This window comes from Symphalangus syndactylus, chromosome 14 (genome assembly GCF_028878055.3).
Source record: "Symphalangus syndactylus isolate Jambi chromosome 14, NHGRI_mSymSyn1-v2.1_pri, whole genome shotgun sequence".
Taxonomy (NCBI): Eukaryota; Metazoa; Chordata; class Mammalia; order Primates; family Hylobatidae; genus Symphalangus; species Symphalangus syndactylus.
In genome coordinates this window covers 25,008,180-25,023,110 of record NC_072436.2, presented here as the reverse complement: position 1 = coordinate 25,023,110, position 14,931 = coordinate 25,008,180, and the positions used below count along the sequence as shown (strand labels likewise).

The window sequence follows — 14,931 nt, the reverse complement described above, 5'->3', positions numbered from 1 at the left end:
TCAAAACTCAAAAGGCCTTTTTATTACTTATCTATTAATCAATTCTATTACATTTCTTTATTATGTTTTAAAAATATATCAGAATAAATAAATTAGTATCTATCTATGTATGTGGAAAACCAGCGGTATCCAAAGTAAAACCAACAATCTCAGCTCTTAGATTGTGTAGCCATAGTATTGAGCAATTTCCATATCTCTTTCTCTTTCAACGAGAAACTGCACCTTCCCCAAAGAGGTGTATTTGGCAGCATTCTCACGCCCTTGTTGAGCCTTTCTCTTCATGGCCTCACGCTCTGGCCTCTGCTCTTCTGTGATGGGCATTGACATTACTGGCTCAGGAACAGTGGATTTCCTCCATGGACGGGGTTGGAGGCTGAAGTCTTGGATTAGAAATCGATTTTGAGGCTTGGGCAGTGACCGGAGACTGGTCACAGCAGTGGAAACAGGCTCCCGCTGCAGAGAAGAACAAGATGATGTTTTGTAGGGTGATGGCCTAGAAGCAGCAGATTGAGGGACAGTAGGCTGGGTAGGGTTGGCTGAACTGGGTTGGGTTGCTTTGGTTGAAATTGGCTGAGCCGGTGTGGCAGGACCTGTCAAAGATGTGTTGGTAGGAGCTGGTTGGGATGGATTGACTGCAGTTGATTTAGCTGAGTTAGTAGAATCAGGTTGAGCACGGTAAGCCACAGCAGGCCTACGTGAGGCCAGACGGTTTGGCCGCCGAGAAACAGGTTGAGCTTGAGGTTTGTCCAGGGTCAGAAAGGGCAAAGGTATCAACTTGACCTTCCCAGGTGGTGGCAACTCAGAATGGGATGGAGATGGACACTCTTTTTCAGCACTACCATCTAGTTTCTGGGCCTTGACCTGAAGTTTCTCCGGGCCTTTACCCTCACGTCGGGTATCCAGCCATGGTTTGAGAGCTGGGAATGGCTGGCGGTTTTGGGTGTTGCTTGAGCTTCCCGGGATCCTGGAGGAAGAGAATCCAGTTTTCTTATCGATCTTTTTCCCGAGTGCATGGAAAACTTGCACGGACTCTAGCAGGTGCGTGCCTAGGGAGCTTCGGGGCTTTTTAAAGGTCTCTTGGCTAAGCTGAGGTTGATTTTTCTTCCGTTTCCTATGGGGAATGGTTTGCTTCTCTTCTACCTTGACTTTGTTCCCTGACTGCTTTCTCTCTTCAGATTTCTTGGAGCTGTTCTTTCTGTTCTCTTTGGTCTCTCCCTGCCCATGGCTCTTAGTTTTGCTGATCCTGCTGGATGCAGCTTTGTGAGGTTTGTTGCTAGAATGCTTGGCCTTGTTCACAGAAGCGTTGTCACTGACTGTAGCACTGCAAACAACCACTTCTCCCTCTAATGGGAACTCTGGGTTCTTTGGCTGGATTTTGGCCTTGGGAGCACCCTGGATAGGCTCGGAAGCTTTATGCTTGTTCTTCCTGACTTGATCAGAGTGACCCTTTATGACATATGACTTTTCCTGCACCTGATTTACCTTGATGGCACTGGTATCTTTGGCTTTCTTTGCCGAGGGAACTTCGGGTTGGTCAAGATCTTGTAAGGAACTGAAGATCGGGGGGAGATAAGTATTCTCCACCCATGTAGTGATGTCTGCCAAATGACTGCTAGACTCAATCCCATTTTCAAATATCCCTTGGTCCTCAAGACTCAGGCTGTTATTTCTCAGATTGGCATTTTCAGAACCAGGCTGGTCCTCTTGGCCAAGAGGATCAATGCAGCCCAGAAGCGGGTGACTATCAGGGATTTCTAAAAGAGGTAGTGGAGGATCTTGATTTCCTATTAGGATCTGGTAGACATCTAGCGGCTTTGAAAGGTTGGTTTTAATCTCGTCAAAATTCTCATTCTCATTTTTTTCCTGGCTTGGAGCTGGAGACAGTGTCAAGAGATTAGTAGGACTCTGGACTGGAGTTATAATTGAAATGTCCACAAGCTCAGGTGATGGGTTACTCTCAAGTGTCTGGGTATTTCTGCTACTGAAGGACTTGGAGAATTCTGGAGTTTGTGGCAGACAAAATATCTGGCTTGGAGATTGCAATCTCAGGGAAGTATCCATCCCCAGGGAAGTTTCCATCACTACAAAGGAATCAAGGAAGAAGTCAGTCCCTGGTAAGTGATATGCTCCCCCTGTACACCAATGCAGCGATCGGATACCTTTCCAACATGGGCAAGGCATTTCTACTAGGTCTTCTTAAGGACCATGGACAAGACCCTGTATTAGGAGACTGACAGTGACTGTTCTCTTACTGGTTATCATTTGATGTGATTGTTTCTTGGTTTTCTTTGTATTTCATAGGGTTGTTGTAAGTCAAAAAGTGAAAGTGATTTTTTAAATAGGAGATGTTTTATAAAGCCTCACATTCTTACAGGGTCCTTTCAATTCTCTCCACTCTCCTGAGAGAATAAGAACACTTTACACCATGGACTAGGGTAGAGAGTGGAGCCCTTCCTCATGAAATAGATAAGCAAGCACAGATTCTGAGCCTGTTTGTTTTGGAGAGGATCTCTGAACACAAGGTCTTAAATCCTATTGTAAGATAAGGAAAATCAAAATGTCACTGCCAAAATAAGAGTTCTGAAGTGCCTTCCAAAGAGACTAAAGTAACAGATTAAGGAAAGACATTACAGCGTGGTAGTGCGGGGGAAGTGATCAGCCAGGGCACTAAAAAGTGTATCCGTCAGTATGCTCTTGCGACTCTCTTACATGTAGCATAGATGGCCATTATAATGTTCCACTTTCCCACTTATAAGGTGTTCTTATATAGAGTCTGAAAACGGAGAGCACTGCCCAAGAATAGTGGTTGAAGTCTCAGGACTTAAATTCTACCTATCCATGGACTCACCACTCAGCTACAGATTTGACCCTCCTTTTCAGTGCTGACATTATCCCTCTCCTTTCTTGATGCTTGTACTCACCTTGAACGCCGGTTTCTGTGATGGGTTGAGCAGACACAGAGTAATACATCCCAGAAGTAGAGGCTGGTGGTAGGACATTTGTGGGCTGAACCTCCTTGAGCACCATCACCATTTCTGGTTGATGGGCAGAAGCCCTATATCCTGTGTATGACACAGAGCCATAGGATTGCAGGCAGGATAGTGGAGACCCCATTGTGCCTTGATTATGGTAATAGACCTGGCTTCCTATCTGGTAGGGAAGTGACAGGTTATGGCCCTGCTGATTTGGAATTTGAGTTAGTGTCCCCTGAACAAGGCTGGCAGATAGTGATGGATACAGAAGGACCACAGTATTGGTATCTGAAGTTTTACCATACTGGGCTGTCATAGACATGGAAGAGACAGCTGTGTTCTGATCAATGGCAGTCATGGTGAAGTCCCTGAGTGAGGATGACTTCTTTACTGTGCTTGCTATACTATCGCACTCAAAAACGCCTGGATAAGAGGCAGCTGAAGTACAGATATGGCTCTGGCCAGTAACCCCAGACAACATAGTTGTGCTAGAATGTTGGTAAAGGTAGGCACTGCCCATGAGTGGCTGGAAGGGGGTGCCAGAGGCTGATGGCTGTAGCCATGCTGAGCTGATGGCTGGAGCAGAGGCTCTGGAGAAGTTGGAGATGCTTCCTGTCAAGAAAGCTGCATTGTTCACCACAGGAAGAGAGAGCTGCAGAGAATTTGCAGTTCCAGGTAAAGATGTATTTTGGAAATCTTCTGTAGGTAACAAGAGAGAGATGAAAAAACCAATCAGATTGAAAAATTCTCACCTTATTTGAAGAACAGCATTATCTTAAGGTTGTTGCAATCAGGAAGCCTCTAATACCAATACTCACTGAGATACCAAAAGCCAAACAGTTTATGATGGCCTCGAGTGCTGAAGCAGTTTGGTCCTCTTCTGATGAACTGTCTTTGTGTTCAACTTGGACACAGATGTGAAGACCCAAGTGGTCTGGTTTCGTATATTATTTCCTAGGCTAGAAGCAACCTTCTCCCTTCTCTATCTATCCCTTGAATCTGGGCTAGTATAGACTCAAACTATTTCCTAGAATTGGAGCATTTTAGAACTAGGAGGTCCTTAGAGAAGTTCTAACATTTCATTTTATGAGTCTGAGAGGTCAGATTGACCTGTTTAAGTTTTACCATTATGTTAATATCTTTACCAGGTTACAGAACCTGACTTCCTTGCCAGGAGTCTTTTCTCTGAGCATAGACCAGAAACCAGGAAATTAGAACTTTTAATATGGCATTTTTTTGGTCTACTGGAATATAGTACTGCTATTACCTTTATAATCCCTAGTGTCACATTTTGCTTCTGCAGGTCTTATGATATGTCCTAGCGTTTATATTTAACCTAGGCCATTGGTAAATCTAAAAGGTCATTCATTGCTCTCTTCAAGCCTGGCTTTTTATCATAAGTCAAAATAACTACCTGATAGAAATGCGTTTTTTTTTTCTTTTTTTAAATTTTATTTTATTGAGACAGAGTCTTACTCTGTCACTCAGGCTGGAGTGCAGTGGCTTGATCTCAGCTCACTGCAACCTCCGCCTCCTGGGCTCAAGCAATTCTCATGCCTCAGCCTCCTGAGTAGCTGGGATTATAGGCGCATGCCACTCTGCCTGGCTAATTTTTTGCATTTTTAATAGAGACGGGGTTTTGCCACGTTTACCAGGCTGGTCTGGAACTCCTGACATCAGACTATCTGCCTGCCTCGGTCTCCCAAAGTGCTGGGATTACAGGCGTGAGCCACAACGCCCGGCCAAGAAATGCTGTTTGAAAGAAAAAGTCTAGTTAAACTCTGAGCTTCAGGCTGCTTGTCTATAAAGAAGTTACAAAATAATAACAGTGATAATTCATACATGAATAAAAGTGATAGATTACATATGACTTATAATGAGGAAGACATAGTAAGTTCTGAAAAAACAGACAAAATAAAGAATAAAATCATGGAACTAAAACAATATATAGATATTAATGAAAATTGGGGTATGTAGCTAGCATCAAAACATAGCAAATTACTAACTAAAGCTGTTGCCATACATGCAACATTAGGAACTGAATAGTATCTACTCTTTCCTAGTGAATACTATTAACCAAGAAACAGCCCATAATAGAATGAATTTCTGACCAACATATATAGACAGAGAAACTGTATCAGCAAAAAGTGTGTAACAAGCAGAAAACTGCAGTAAATGTGAATGTAAAATAGCCATAATATATGTGGGTACATATTTCAATAAAAACTGGTACAAAATAGAATGCAAAAAATAAGTGTAAAGGAATTCCATTATTATGCTCATTCATATTTCTATGAATATTACGCAGCAAATGACAGGTATTAATCCTAGTATAATATTTAAATTATTATAGCCACATAACAAGCAGAAAAGAACCCTTAAAAAGTATCATGAGAGCTTTAATATTTATCCTCAAAACCGAGATTATAATCATCTCCAACATCCAGGAAAGTGACATCCCCATAGCTTAAAAAAAAACGCAAGAATCCAATTGAAAAATGTTTTGAATGTAGGAAAATTCAAAGGACTCCAGAAAATTTGGCTTAGATAGATATGGAATTAGAGATATGTGGCTGATATGTGGCTTGACTTTTTATTCTTAGGTCTAAAAGCAGCCCATTGTAAATCAGTATGTACTCTGTTTTTGGAAGAAAGTATTAAGATAAAAAAAGCAGCTTTTACTTGAAATCTACTTTTCACACAAAGGTATTGTTCTTCTGATGCAAATAACGATATTCTTTTTTCAGAAAATTTTATTGTTAATAGGAGAAACATCCATATAATTTCAAAATTAGAAACAGGACACTGCAAACTACATGTCCTGCAGCTCTCTAGGTAACCACTTATTAGTTTCTTGTTTGTAGGAAGCATCATTTCTTTTCTTTTCTTTTGAGATGGAGTCTTGCTCTGTCATACAGACTGGAGTGCAGTGGCAAGATCTCGGCTCACTGCAACCTCTGCCTCCCAGATTCCAGAGATTCTCCTCCCTAAGCCTCCTGAGTAGCTGGGATTACAGGCGCCTGTCACCACACCCAGCTAATTTTTGTATTTTTAGTAGAGATGGGGTTTCACCATGTTGTCCAGGCTGATCTCGAACTCCTGACCTCAGGTGATCCACCCACCTCAGCCTCCCAAAATGCTGGGATTATAGGTGTGAGCCACCGGGCTCGGCCTGGAGGCATCATTTCTATGAACATATATATATAAAATATACATGTATATATATATAAAATATATATATTCTTTTTGAGACAGAGTTTTGCTCTTGTTGCCCATGCTGGAGTGCAATGGCATGATCTAGGCTCACTGCAACCTACACCTCCCAGGTTCAAATGGTTCTCCTGCCTCAGCCTCCCAAGTAGCTGGGATTACAGGCAGGTGCCAACATGCCCGGCTAATTTTGTATTTTTAGTAGAGACAGGGTTTCTCCATGTTGGTCAGGCTGGTCTCGAAATGACCTCAGGTGATCAGCCCACCTCGGCCTCCCACAGTGCTGGGATTACAGGTGTGAGTCATCTTGCCTGGCCTCTAAAGCATATTTCTAAAATGATTACGTTAAAAACTGTCAAGTGTCATCTATGTTCAAAAAGGCAACGGAAAAAAGTAACTGCATGTGACTTCTGATAAGCTGCTTTTCCTAGGGATACTGTATTCTAGCCTGTTTCCTTCCTAGTCCATCGATCTAAGCATTTGCTAAAACCAACTTCATTTGCCCTACTCTGAATAGATTTCACTCTGTTGTCCTTATGCTTCTTTTTTTCCTTATGCTTCTTTTTTTTTCAAATTTAAAATATATTTTTCTCTTTTAAAATCATTTCGTCATTCTCCAGGGCATATCCCAAGGGAAGAGGAGGGGATCCTGTTTTCTGCTTTAATTAAACTACCAAATTCCTTACTCTAGAATACCTGCCTCCTTATGACCCAGTACTCTCCATTTTCTCTTTCCACCTAGTTTAGATAGGAATGTCCAAAACGTGAGTATTACTTTTCTTTGTTTGTTTGTTTGTTTGTGACAGGGTTTCACTTTGTCACTCAGGCTGAAGTCCAGTGGTGTGAACACGACTCACTGCAGCCTCAACCTCCTGGGCTCAAGCAGTCCTCTGATCCTCCCACCTCAGCCTCCGGAGTAGCTGACATACCCCCAACCCTGGCTGAGTTTTAAAAAGTTTTTGTAGAGATGGGGTCTTGCCATGTTGCCCAGACTGCCCGGGAAATCCTAGGCCCAAAGCGATCCTCCCACCTCAGGTTCCCAAAGCATTGAGACCGCAGGCATGGGATACCACGCCCAACTGAATATTAAAAACCTCACTACACATCAGTAAACGTCACTAAATTTAAAATAGTAAAGTTGAAATATTAGTGAGGGAGATGGCCTCCCAAAGTGCTGAGATTACAGGTGTGAGCCACTGTGCCTGGCTGAATATTATTTAAAACATCACTAAACATCACTAAATTTAAAATGGGAAAGTTGAAATATTAGTGGAGGGAGACCATTCCACATGAAACATCTCAGAATATATTGCTAGTTTTCTAGGCCACTTCGGTTTTTTCTCTGTTTTGGGTGAAATGAACACTCTCAGAAAGTCTCTGATTTCATTTTCTATACGTCTACCCTTTAAGACTCAGTATTAGAAAAGAAAAGAGCCAGGGGGAATAACCAATCTATTATCCTAATGTAACAGATGAGGAAACAGAATTTGTGAGAGAAGAAAAGTTATCTAAAGTCACACAGCCAGTAAATGTCAAAGCCAAAACTGAAACGAGGTCTGCAGATTTCTACTTCAATAGTTTCCCTGTTATTCCAAGCTGTTTGGGACTATAGGGGGAAAGAAATCTAAATTTAGGGGCAAAGAAATCTCATGAAAACCGTTTTAAAAAGTTTCTTTCTTTACCTGACATGGTCAGAGAAGAAGAAACATCAACTGCAGATACAAGGGAAGAAGCGACGATACTAGTGGATGTCTGGGTGGCTGACGCCAACGAGTGCATGTGTCCAGTATGAAGGCCACTGGTAACTGATTACTGGTCACTGGCCACTTGCGATGATACAAGTTTACAGGCCACACCCAGGATGCCCCTTGGTACCAGGTGGCGGTAGGTTAGGTGGGAGAATGATGTCACAAAGCAGGCAGTTTAAAGGTCTGCGATAGCCAATAGGGAGGTCCGATTCTCAACAAGACAGGATTGGCTGGCAGAGGTGGTCGGTTTAAAGGTCTGGGATAGCCAATAGGGAGGTCAGATTCCCAACAAGACAGGATTGGCTGGCAGAGGTGGTAGGAAAGCTGTAACAGCACCTCTGGGGAGGTGAAATCTACCAGACAGACATGATAGTCCCACTTTCCCCCAGGCTCTCATGTTAGGGAGATCATGTCAATGTTTCTGATAAATGTTCATTAATATAATTAACTAACATTTATATTTTATACGTTATGTTTCATATTATATAATAGCATGCATTTATGATTATACAGTACATACACGATATCCTTGGAGAGAAAGGAAAGGGACGTCTAAGTTGAGCAATTATAGTTGTTCTGAAACCATTTCAGTGAATCTGATTAATGAATTTACTGCTGCTTTTTAATTTAATTTAATGTTTTTTGAGATGGAATCTCGCTCTGTCACCCAGCCTGGAGGGCAGTGGCGTGATCTCGGCTCACTGCAAGCTCCACCTCCCAGGTTCACGCCATTCTCCCGCCTCAGCCTCCTGAGTAGCTGGGACTACAGGTGCCCGCTACTTCAGCCAGCTAAGTTTTTGTATTTTTAGTAGAGACGGTTTCACCCTTTTAGCCAGGGTGGTCTCGATCACCTGACATCGTGATCCGCCCGCCTCAGCCTCCCAAAGTGCTGGGATGACAGGGGTGAGCCACGGCACCCAGCCCTACTGCCACTTTCAAGGGCCAAAGGAAGGGATTAAAGAACCCTCTTTTGTAACTTGGTTGAACAGCAAAGTTCGTTGACTGCCCCTTATAGGAGATGATGTGGTCCAAGGCTCTTCTCTTTTAGTTTCCTCTCCTCAAATGCTACCTTCTTGGGCTGGGCCAGGTTGGACTTGGATCTCTCTTCTGCTCTCCTTTTTTTACCCCTTGATTTTAGGCATTGTTTCTGGGCCAAGCCTTGATCTTGCATTTTTACATTCGTGGATATTCCTTCTTGTCAACTTTCAGAGCAGGAGTCTTCTTTCAGTGTCCCGATGTTTGGAAAACGGACTCTGCTCATGAGAGGCAAACACCAGAGAGGTAGAAGACAAGGCTGCCTGCAGACCTTCCCTATTCTAGCCTTTGGTCACAATTCTTTTGCCCGCAGTTTGCTACCTCTGGCTCCTTTGGCCACACAGACACCCTGCCATCCTGCCCTTTTATACGTGAGAGGCATTCAAGATACCTTCTTTCTTCTCACATAAGAGGATCCAGTGTGGCAGTTACTGATAGCCTCCTCTCCCTTGCAAACAGCCACTCTAGAATCTTGGGCCTTTAGGACTTCCTGTCAGCCATGCTTGGGTGCAAGGGCCAGGGAAAATGAAGAGTTAAAACATTTAGTGGAGAATAGGAAACAGGCAAGGTGAGGGTATAGGAAAAAAGAGATTTGTGTGGATTTTTTGGTTTCTGTAACAAACAATTGGACATACCTATTTTGTATTAACGGAATAGACAATTAAATTTTTTTCTTTCTTTTTTTTTTTTTTTTTTTGAGAGAGAGTCTCTTTCTGTCGCCCAGGCTGCAGGGCAGCGGCCTGTCTCTGCTCACTTCAAGCTTTGCTTACCAGGTTCACGCCATTCTCCTGCCTCAGCCTCCTGAGTACCTGGGATTACAGGTACTCCACCATGCCCGGCTAAATTTTTGTATTTTTAGTAGAGACAGGGTTTCACCGTGTTAGCCAGGATGGTCTCCTGACCTTGTGATTTGCCCGCGTCGGCCTCCCCAAGTGCTGGGATTACAGGCGTGAGCCACTGTGCCCGGCCCAATATTTTTTATGTAGCTAGATAGTCCAACACTTCCATGACTTCTGTACACTGAAGAAAATAATCATAATGTATTTTTTCGATTTTGTTTTATACCATATTAGCTCATTTATGTCATTCACTAGTATGTCTGTAGAATGTAAATTGCTTTTGTTTTATTAATTTTATTTTATTTATAAGAGTGAGACAGAATTTCACTCTTTTGCCCAGGCTGGAGTGCAGTGGCACGATCTCGGCTCACTGCAAACTCTGCCTCCCAGGTCCAAGTGATTCTCCTGCCTCAGCCTCCCGAGTAGCTGGGATTACGGGCGCCCGCCACCATCCCCGGCTAATTTTTGTATTTTCAGTGAGGACAATGTTTCACCATGTTGGCCAGGCTGGTCTCAAACTCCTGACCTCAGGTGATCTTCCGCCTCAGCCTCGCAAAGTGCTGGGATTACAGGCGTGAGCCACCATACCCGGCCTGTAGATTGCTTTTAAATGCTCTGGTTTTTCTACATGTTTTTTCCTTGTCATATTTTTAAGGAATACAACATTGTAAGACATACTGCATGTTTTTCTCATGATGGTTGTTTATTTTGAAACATCATGAACTATGGTGACCTGATGGGTTTTGTGGAGGAAATTAAAGAGGGGTCTGTGAAAAAGGCACTGTTGTGAGTTGTGCTGTGTGCCCAAGCATAAGGACCAGATGTCTGCAGTGAGCCCAAGTTGACCTGGATTGCTTTGGTTTTCATTTTCCTAGTTAGTGCTTTTCTCACTAACTTCTCTTGTAACTGTGATAAAATGAGTTAGGGCTGAGTTGCTAATGATTTACGTGTGGACTAAGCTGGTTTGGTGGAGGAAATCTATGGATATAATCATTTTCCTTGGTGGTAAGCTTTTAGAGATACCTGCATTGATCATTTGTTTATTTGTTTGTCTTTAGATGGAGTCTCGCTCTGTCGCCGAGGTTGAAGGGCAGTGGCACGATCTCGGCTCACTGCATCATGCGCCTCCCCGGTTCAAGCAATTCTCATGCCTGAGCCTCCCAAGTAGGTAGGATTACAGGTGCATGCCACCACACCCAGCTAATTCTTATATTTTTAGTAGAAATGGGGTTTCACCATGTTGTCTAGGCTGGTCTCCAACTCCTGACCTCAGGCAGTCTGCCTGCCTCAGCCTCGCAAAGTGCCATGATTCCAGGCGTGAGCCACCGCACCCCGCCTGGAAGCATCATTTCTAAAACATATTTCTTTCTTCCTTGTTTTTTCTTTTTGAAGCGGAGTTTCGCTCTGATTGCCGAGGCTGGAGTGCAATGGTGCAATCTTGGCTCACTGCACCCTTCGCCTCCCGGGTTCAAGTGATTCTCCTTCTTCAGCCTCCCAAGTAGCTGGGATTACAGGCATGTGCCACCACCGCCCAGCTAATATTGTATTTTTAGTAGAGATGGGGTTTCTCCATGTTGGTCAGGCTTGTTCACACTCCTGACCTCAGGTGATCAGCCCACCTCGGCCTCCCACAGTGCTGGGATTACAGGCATAAGCCACCGTGCCCGGCCTCTAAAACATATTTTTGAAATGTTTATATTAAAAACTGTCAAGTGTCATCTATGTTCAAAAAGGCAGCAGAAAAAAGTGACTGAATATGACTTCTGATAAGCTGCTTTTCCTAGGGATGTGTATTGTAGCCTGTTTCCTTCCTAGTCCATTCATCTAAGCATTTGCTAAAACCAACTTCATTTTGCCCTACTCTGAATAGATTTCACTCTGTTGTCCTCCTGCTTTTTTTTTTTTTTTTCCAAATTTAAAATATATCTTTTTCTTTTAAAGTCGTTTTGTCATTCTCCTTGGCATATCCCAAGGGGAAGAGGAGGGGACCCTGTCTTTCTGCTTTAATTAAAATACCAAATTCCTTACCCTAGAATACCAGCCTCTTTATAACCCAGAACTCTCCGTTTTCTCTTTCCACCTAGTTTAGATAGGAATGTCCAAAACGTGAATATTACTTTTCTTTGTTTGTTTGTGAGAGATTCTCACTTTGTCACCCAGGCTGAAGTCCAGTGGTGTGAACATGACTCACTGCAGCCTCAACCTCCTGGGCTCAAGCAGTCCTCTGATCCTCCCACCTCAGCCTCCTGAGTAGCTGGCATACCCCCAACCCTGGCTGAGTTTTAAAAAGTTTTTGTAGAGATGGGGTCTTGCCATGTTGCCCAGACTGCCCGGGAAATCCTAGGCCCAAAGCGATCCTCCCACCTCAGGCTCCCAAAGCGTTGAGACTGCAGGCATGGGACACCACGCCCAACTGAATATTAAAAACATCACTACACATCAGTAAACGTCACTAAATTTAAAATAGTAAAGTTGAAATATTAGTGAGGGAGATGGCCTCCCAAAGTGCTGAGATTACAGGTGTGAGCCACTGTGCCTGGCTGAATATTATTTAAAACATCACTAAACATCACTAAATTTAAAATGGGAAAGTTGAAATATTAGTGGAGGGAGACCATTCCACATGAAACATCTCAGAATATATTGCTAGTTTTCTAGGCCACTTCAGTTTTTTCTCTGTTTCGCTTGAAATGAACACTCTCAGAAAGTCTCTGATTTCATTTTCTATACGTCTACCCTTTAAGACTCAGTATTAGAAAAGAAAAGAGCCAGGGGGAATAACCAATCTATTATCCTAATGTAACAGATGAGGAAACAGAATTTGTGAGAGAAGAAAAGTTATCTAAAGTCCCACAGCCAGTAAATGTCAAAGCCAAAACTGAAACGAGGTCTGCAGATTTGTACTTCAATAGTTTCCCTGTTATTCCAAGCTGTTTGGGACTATAGGGGGAAAGAAATCTAAATTTAGGGGCAAAGAAATCTCATGAAAACCGTTTTAAAAGTTTCTTTCTTTACCTGACATGGTCAGAGAAGAAGAAACATCAACTGCAGATACAAAGGAAGAAGAGACGATACTAGCGGATGTCTGGGTGGCTGACGCCAACGAGTGCATGTGTCCAGTATGAAGGCCACTGGTAACTGATTACTGGTCACTGGCCACTTGCGATGATACAAATTTACAGGCCACACCCAGGATGCCCCTTGGTACCAGGTGGCGGTAGGTTAGGTGGGAGAATGATGTCACAAAGCAGGCAGTTTAAAGGTCTGTGATAGCCAATAGGGAGGTCCGATTCTCAACAAGACAGGATTGGCTGGCAGAGGTGGTCGGTTTAAAGTTCTGCGATAGCCAATAGGGAGGTCAGATTCCCAACAAGACAGGATTGGCTGGCAGAGGTGGTAGGAAAGCTGTAACAGCACCTCTGGGGAGGTGAAATCTACCAGACAGACATGATAGTCCCACTTTCCCCCAGGCTCTCATGTTAGGGAGATCATCTCAATGTTTCTCATAAATGTTCACTAATATAATTAACATTTATATTTTAAATGTTATGTTTCATATAATAGTATGCATTTATGATTATACAGTACATACACGATATCCTTGGGGAGAAAGGAAAGGGACGTCTAAGTTGAGCAATTACAGTTGTTCTGAAACCATTTCAGTTAATCTGATTAATGAATTTACTGCTACTTTTTAATTTAATTTTATTTTTTTTGAGATGGAATCTCGCTCTGTCGCCCAGGCTGGAGGGCAGTGGCGTGATCTCGGCTCACTGCAATCTCCACCTCCCAGGTTCTCGCCATTCTCCCGCCTCAGCCTCCTGAGTACCTGGGACTACAGGTGTCCGCTACTTCAGCCAGGTAAGTTTTTGTATTTTTAGTAGAGACAGGGTTTCACCCTTTTAGCCAGGATGGTCTCGATCACCTGACCTCGTGATCCGCCCGCCTCAGCCTCCCAAAGTGCTGGGATTACAGGGGTGAGCCACGGCGCCCAGCCCTACTGCCGCTTTCAAGGGCCAAAGGAAGGGATTAAAGAACCCTCTTTTGTAACTTGGTTGAACAGCAAAGTTCGTTGACTGCCCCTTATAGGAGATGATGTGGTCCAAGGCTCTTCTCTTTTAGTTTCCTCTCCTCGAATCCTACCTTCTTGGGCTAGGCCAGGTTGGACTTGGATCTCTCTTCTGCTCCCGTTTTTTTACCCCTTGATTTTAGGCATTGTTTCTGGACCAAGCCTTGATCTTGCATTTTTACATTCGTGGATATTCCTTCTTGTCAACTTTCAGAGCAGGAGTCTTCTTTCAGTGTCCCGATGTTTGGAAAACGGACTCTGCTCATGAGAGGCAAACACCAGAGAGGTAGAAGACAAGGCTGCCTGCAGACCTTCCCTATTCTAGCCTTTGGTCACAATTCTTTTGCTCACAGTTTGCTACCTCTGGCTCCTTGGGCCACACAGACACCCTGCCATCCTGCCCTTTTATACGTGAGAGGCATTCAGGATACCTTCTTTCTTCTCACATAAGAGGATCCAGTGTGGCAGTTACTGATAGCCTCCTCTCCCTTGCAAACAGCCACTATAGAATCTTGGGCCTTTAGGATTTCCTGTCAGCCATGCTTGGGTGCAAGGGCCAGGGAAAATGAAGAGTTAAAGCATTTAGTGGAGAATAGGAAACAGGCAAGGTGAGGGTACAGGAAAAAAGAGATTTGTGTGGATGTTTTGGTTTCTGTGACAAACAATTTGACACACTTATTTTGTATTAATAGAATAGATAATTTATGTTTTTTATGTAGCTCGTCCACAACTTCCATTGCTTCCGTACACTGAAGAAAATAATTATAATATTCTTTTTCCGTTTTGTTTTATGTCATATTACCTCATTTATGTTATTCATTAGTATGTCTGGTTACTTTCTATAAACGCTATTCTGCCTAGGTCTGGATTTTCTTGTGTCAACCCTAACTGAATTTGTTCTCACCCCAGTGTTGTGTCTTTTAGCGAATTGAAAGTGTAAGCCCAATACAGCTTTTCTAGCTTCTGAAAGATTTATGTCACATTTTGTATCTTGTCTTGTCTATAGACATTCGTAGATTTGTAGTTTTGACTACTATACACCTATTGGAATTTTTCAT

The 14,931-nt window shown here is 43.1% G+C and overlaps 1 protein-coding gene and 1 long non-coding RNA gene across 2 annotated transcripts; one reads left to right on the top strand and one right to left on the bottom strand.

Moving 5' to 3' along the window:
- Positions 1 to 12,993, bottom strand: LOC129463163 (uncharacterized protein C2orf78-like). The gene is made up of 3 exons (XM_055243728.2): positions 12,820 to 12,993; positions 2,922 to 3,671; positions 1 to 2,081 (listed from the first exon to the last, which is right to left on the bottom strand). Exons 1-3 carry the CDS (start codon positions 12,914 to 12,916, stop codon positions 157 to 159), a joined length of 2,772 nt encoding a protein of 923 aa, XP_055099703.1. The 5' UTR covers positions 12,917 to 12,993; the 3' UTR covers positions 1 to 156.
- LOC134732430 (uncharacterized) lies at positions 8,058 to 12,079 on the top strand. Its single transcript, XR_010115591.1, has 3 exons — positions 8,058 to 8,699; positions 10,863 to 10,972; positions 11,965 to 12,079. It is a non-coding gene; the product is annotated as an uncharacterized lncRNA (long non-coding RNA).
- Positions 12,994 to 14,931: the final 1,938 nt, after the last annotated feature.

Coding starts and splice junctions, on each gene's coding strand:
- LOC129463163 (XM_055243728.2), bottom strand. CDS start 12,916: ATGCACTCGTTGGCGTCAGCCACCCAGACATCCGCTAGTATCGTCTCT. Junction 3,672..12,819: donor TTCTTCTCTGACCATGTCAG/GTAAAGAAAGAA, acceptor TGTTACCTACAG/AAGATTTCCAAAATACATCT. Junction 2,082..2,921: donor CACAGAAACCGGCGTTCAAG/GTGAGTACAAGC, acceptor ATTCCTTTGTAG/TGATGGAAACTTCCCTGGGG.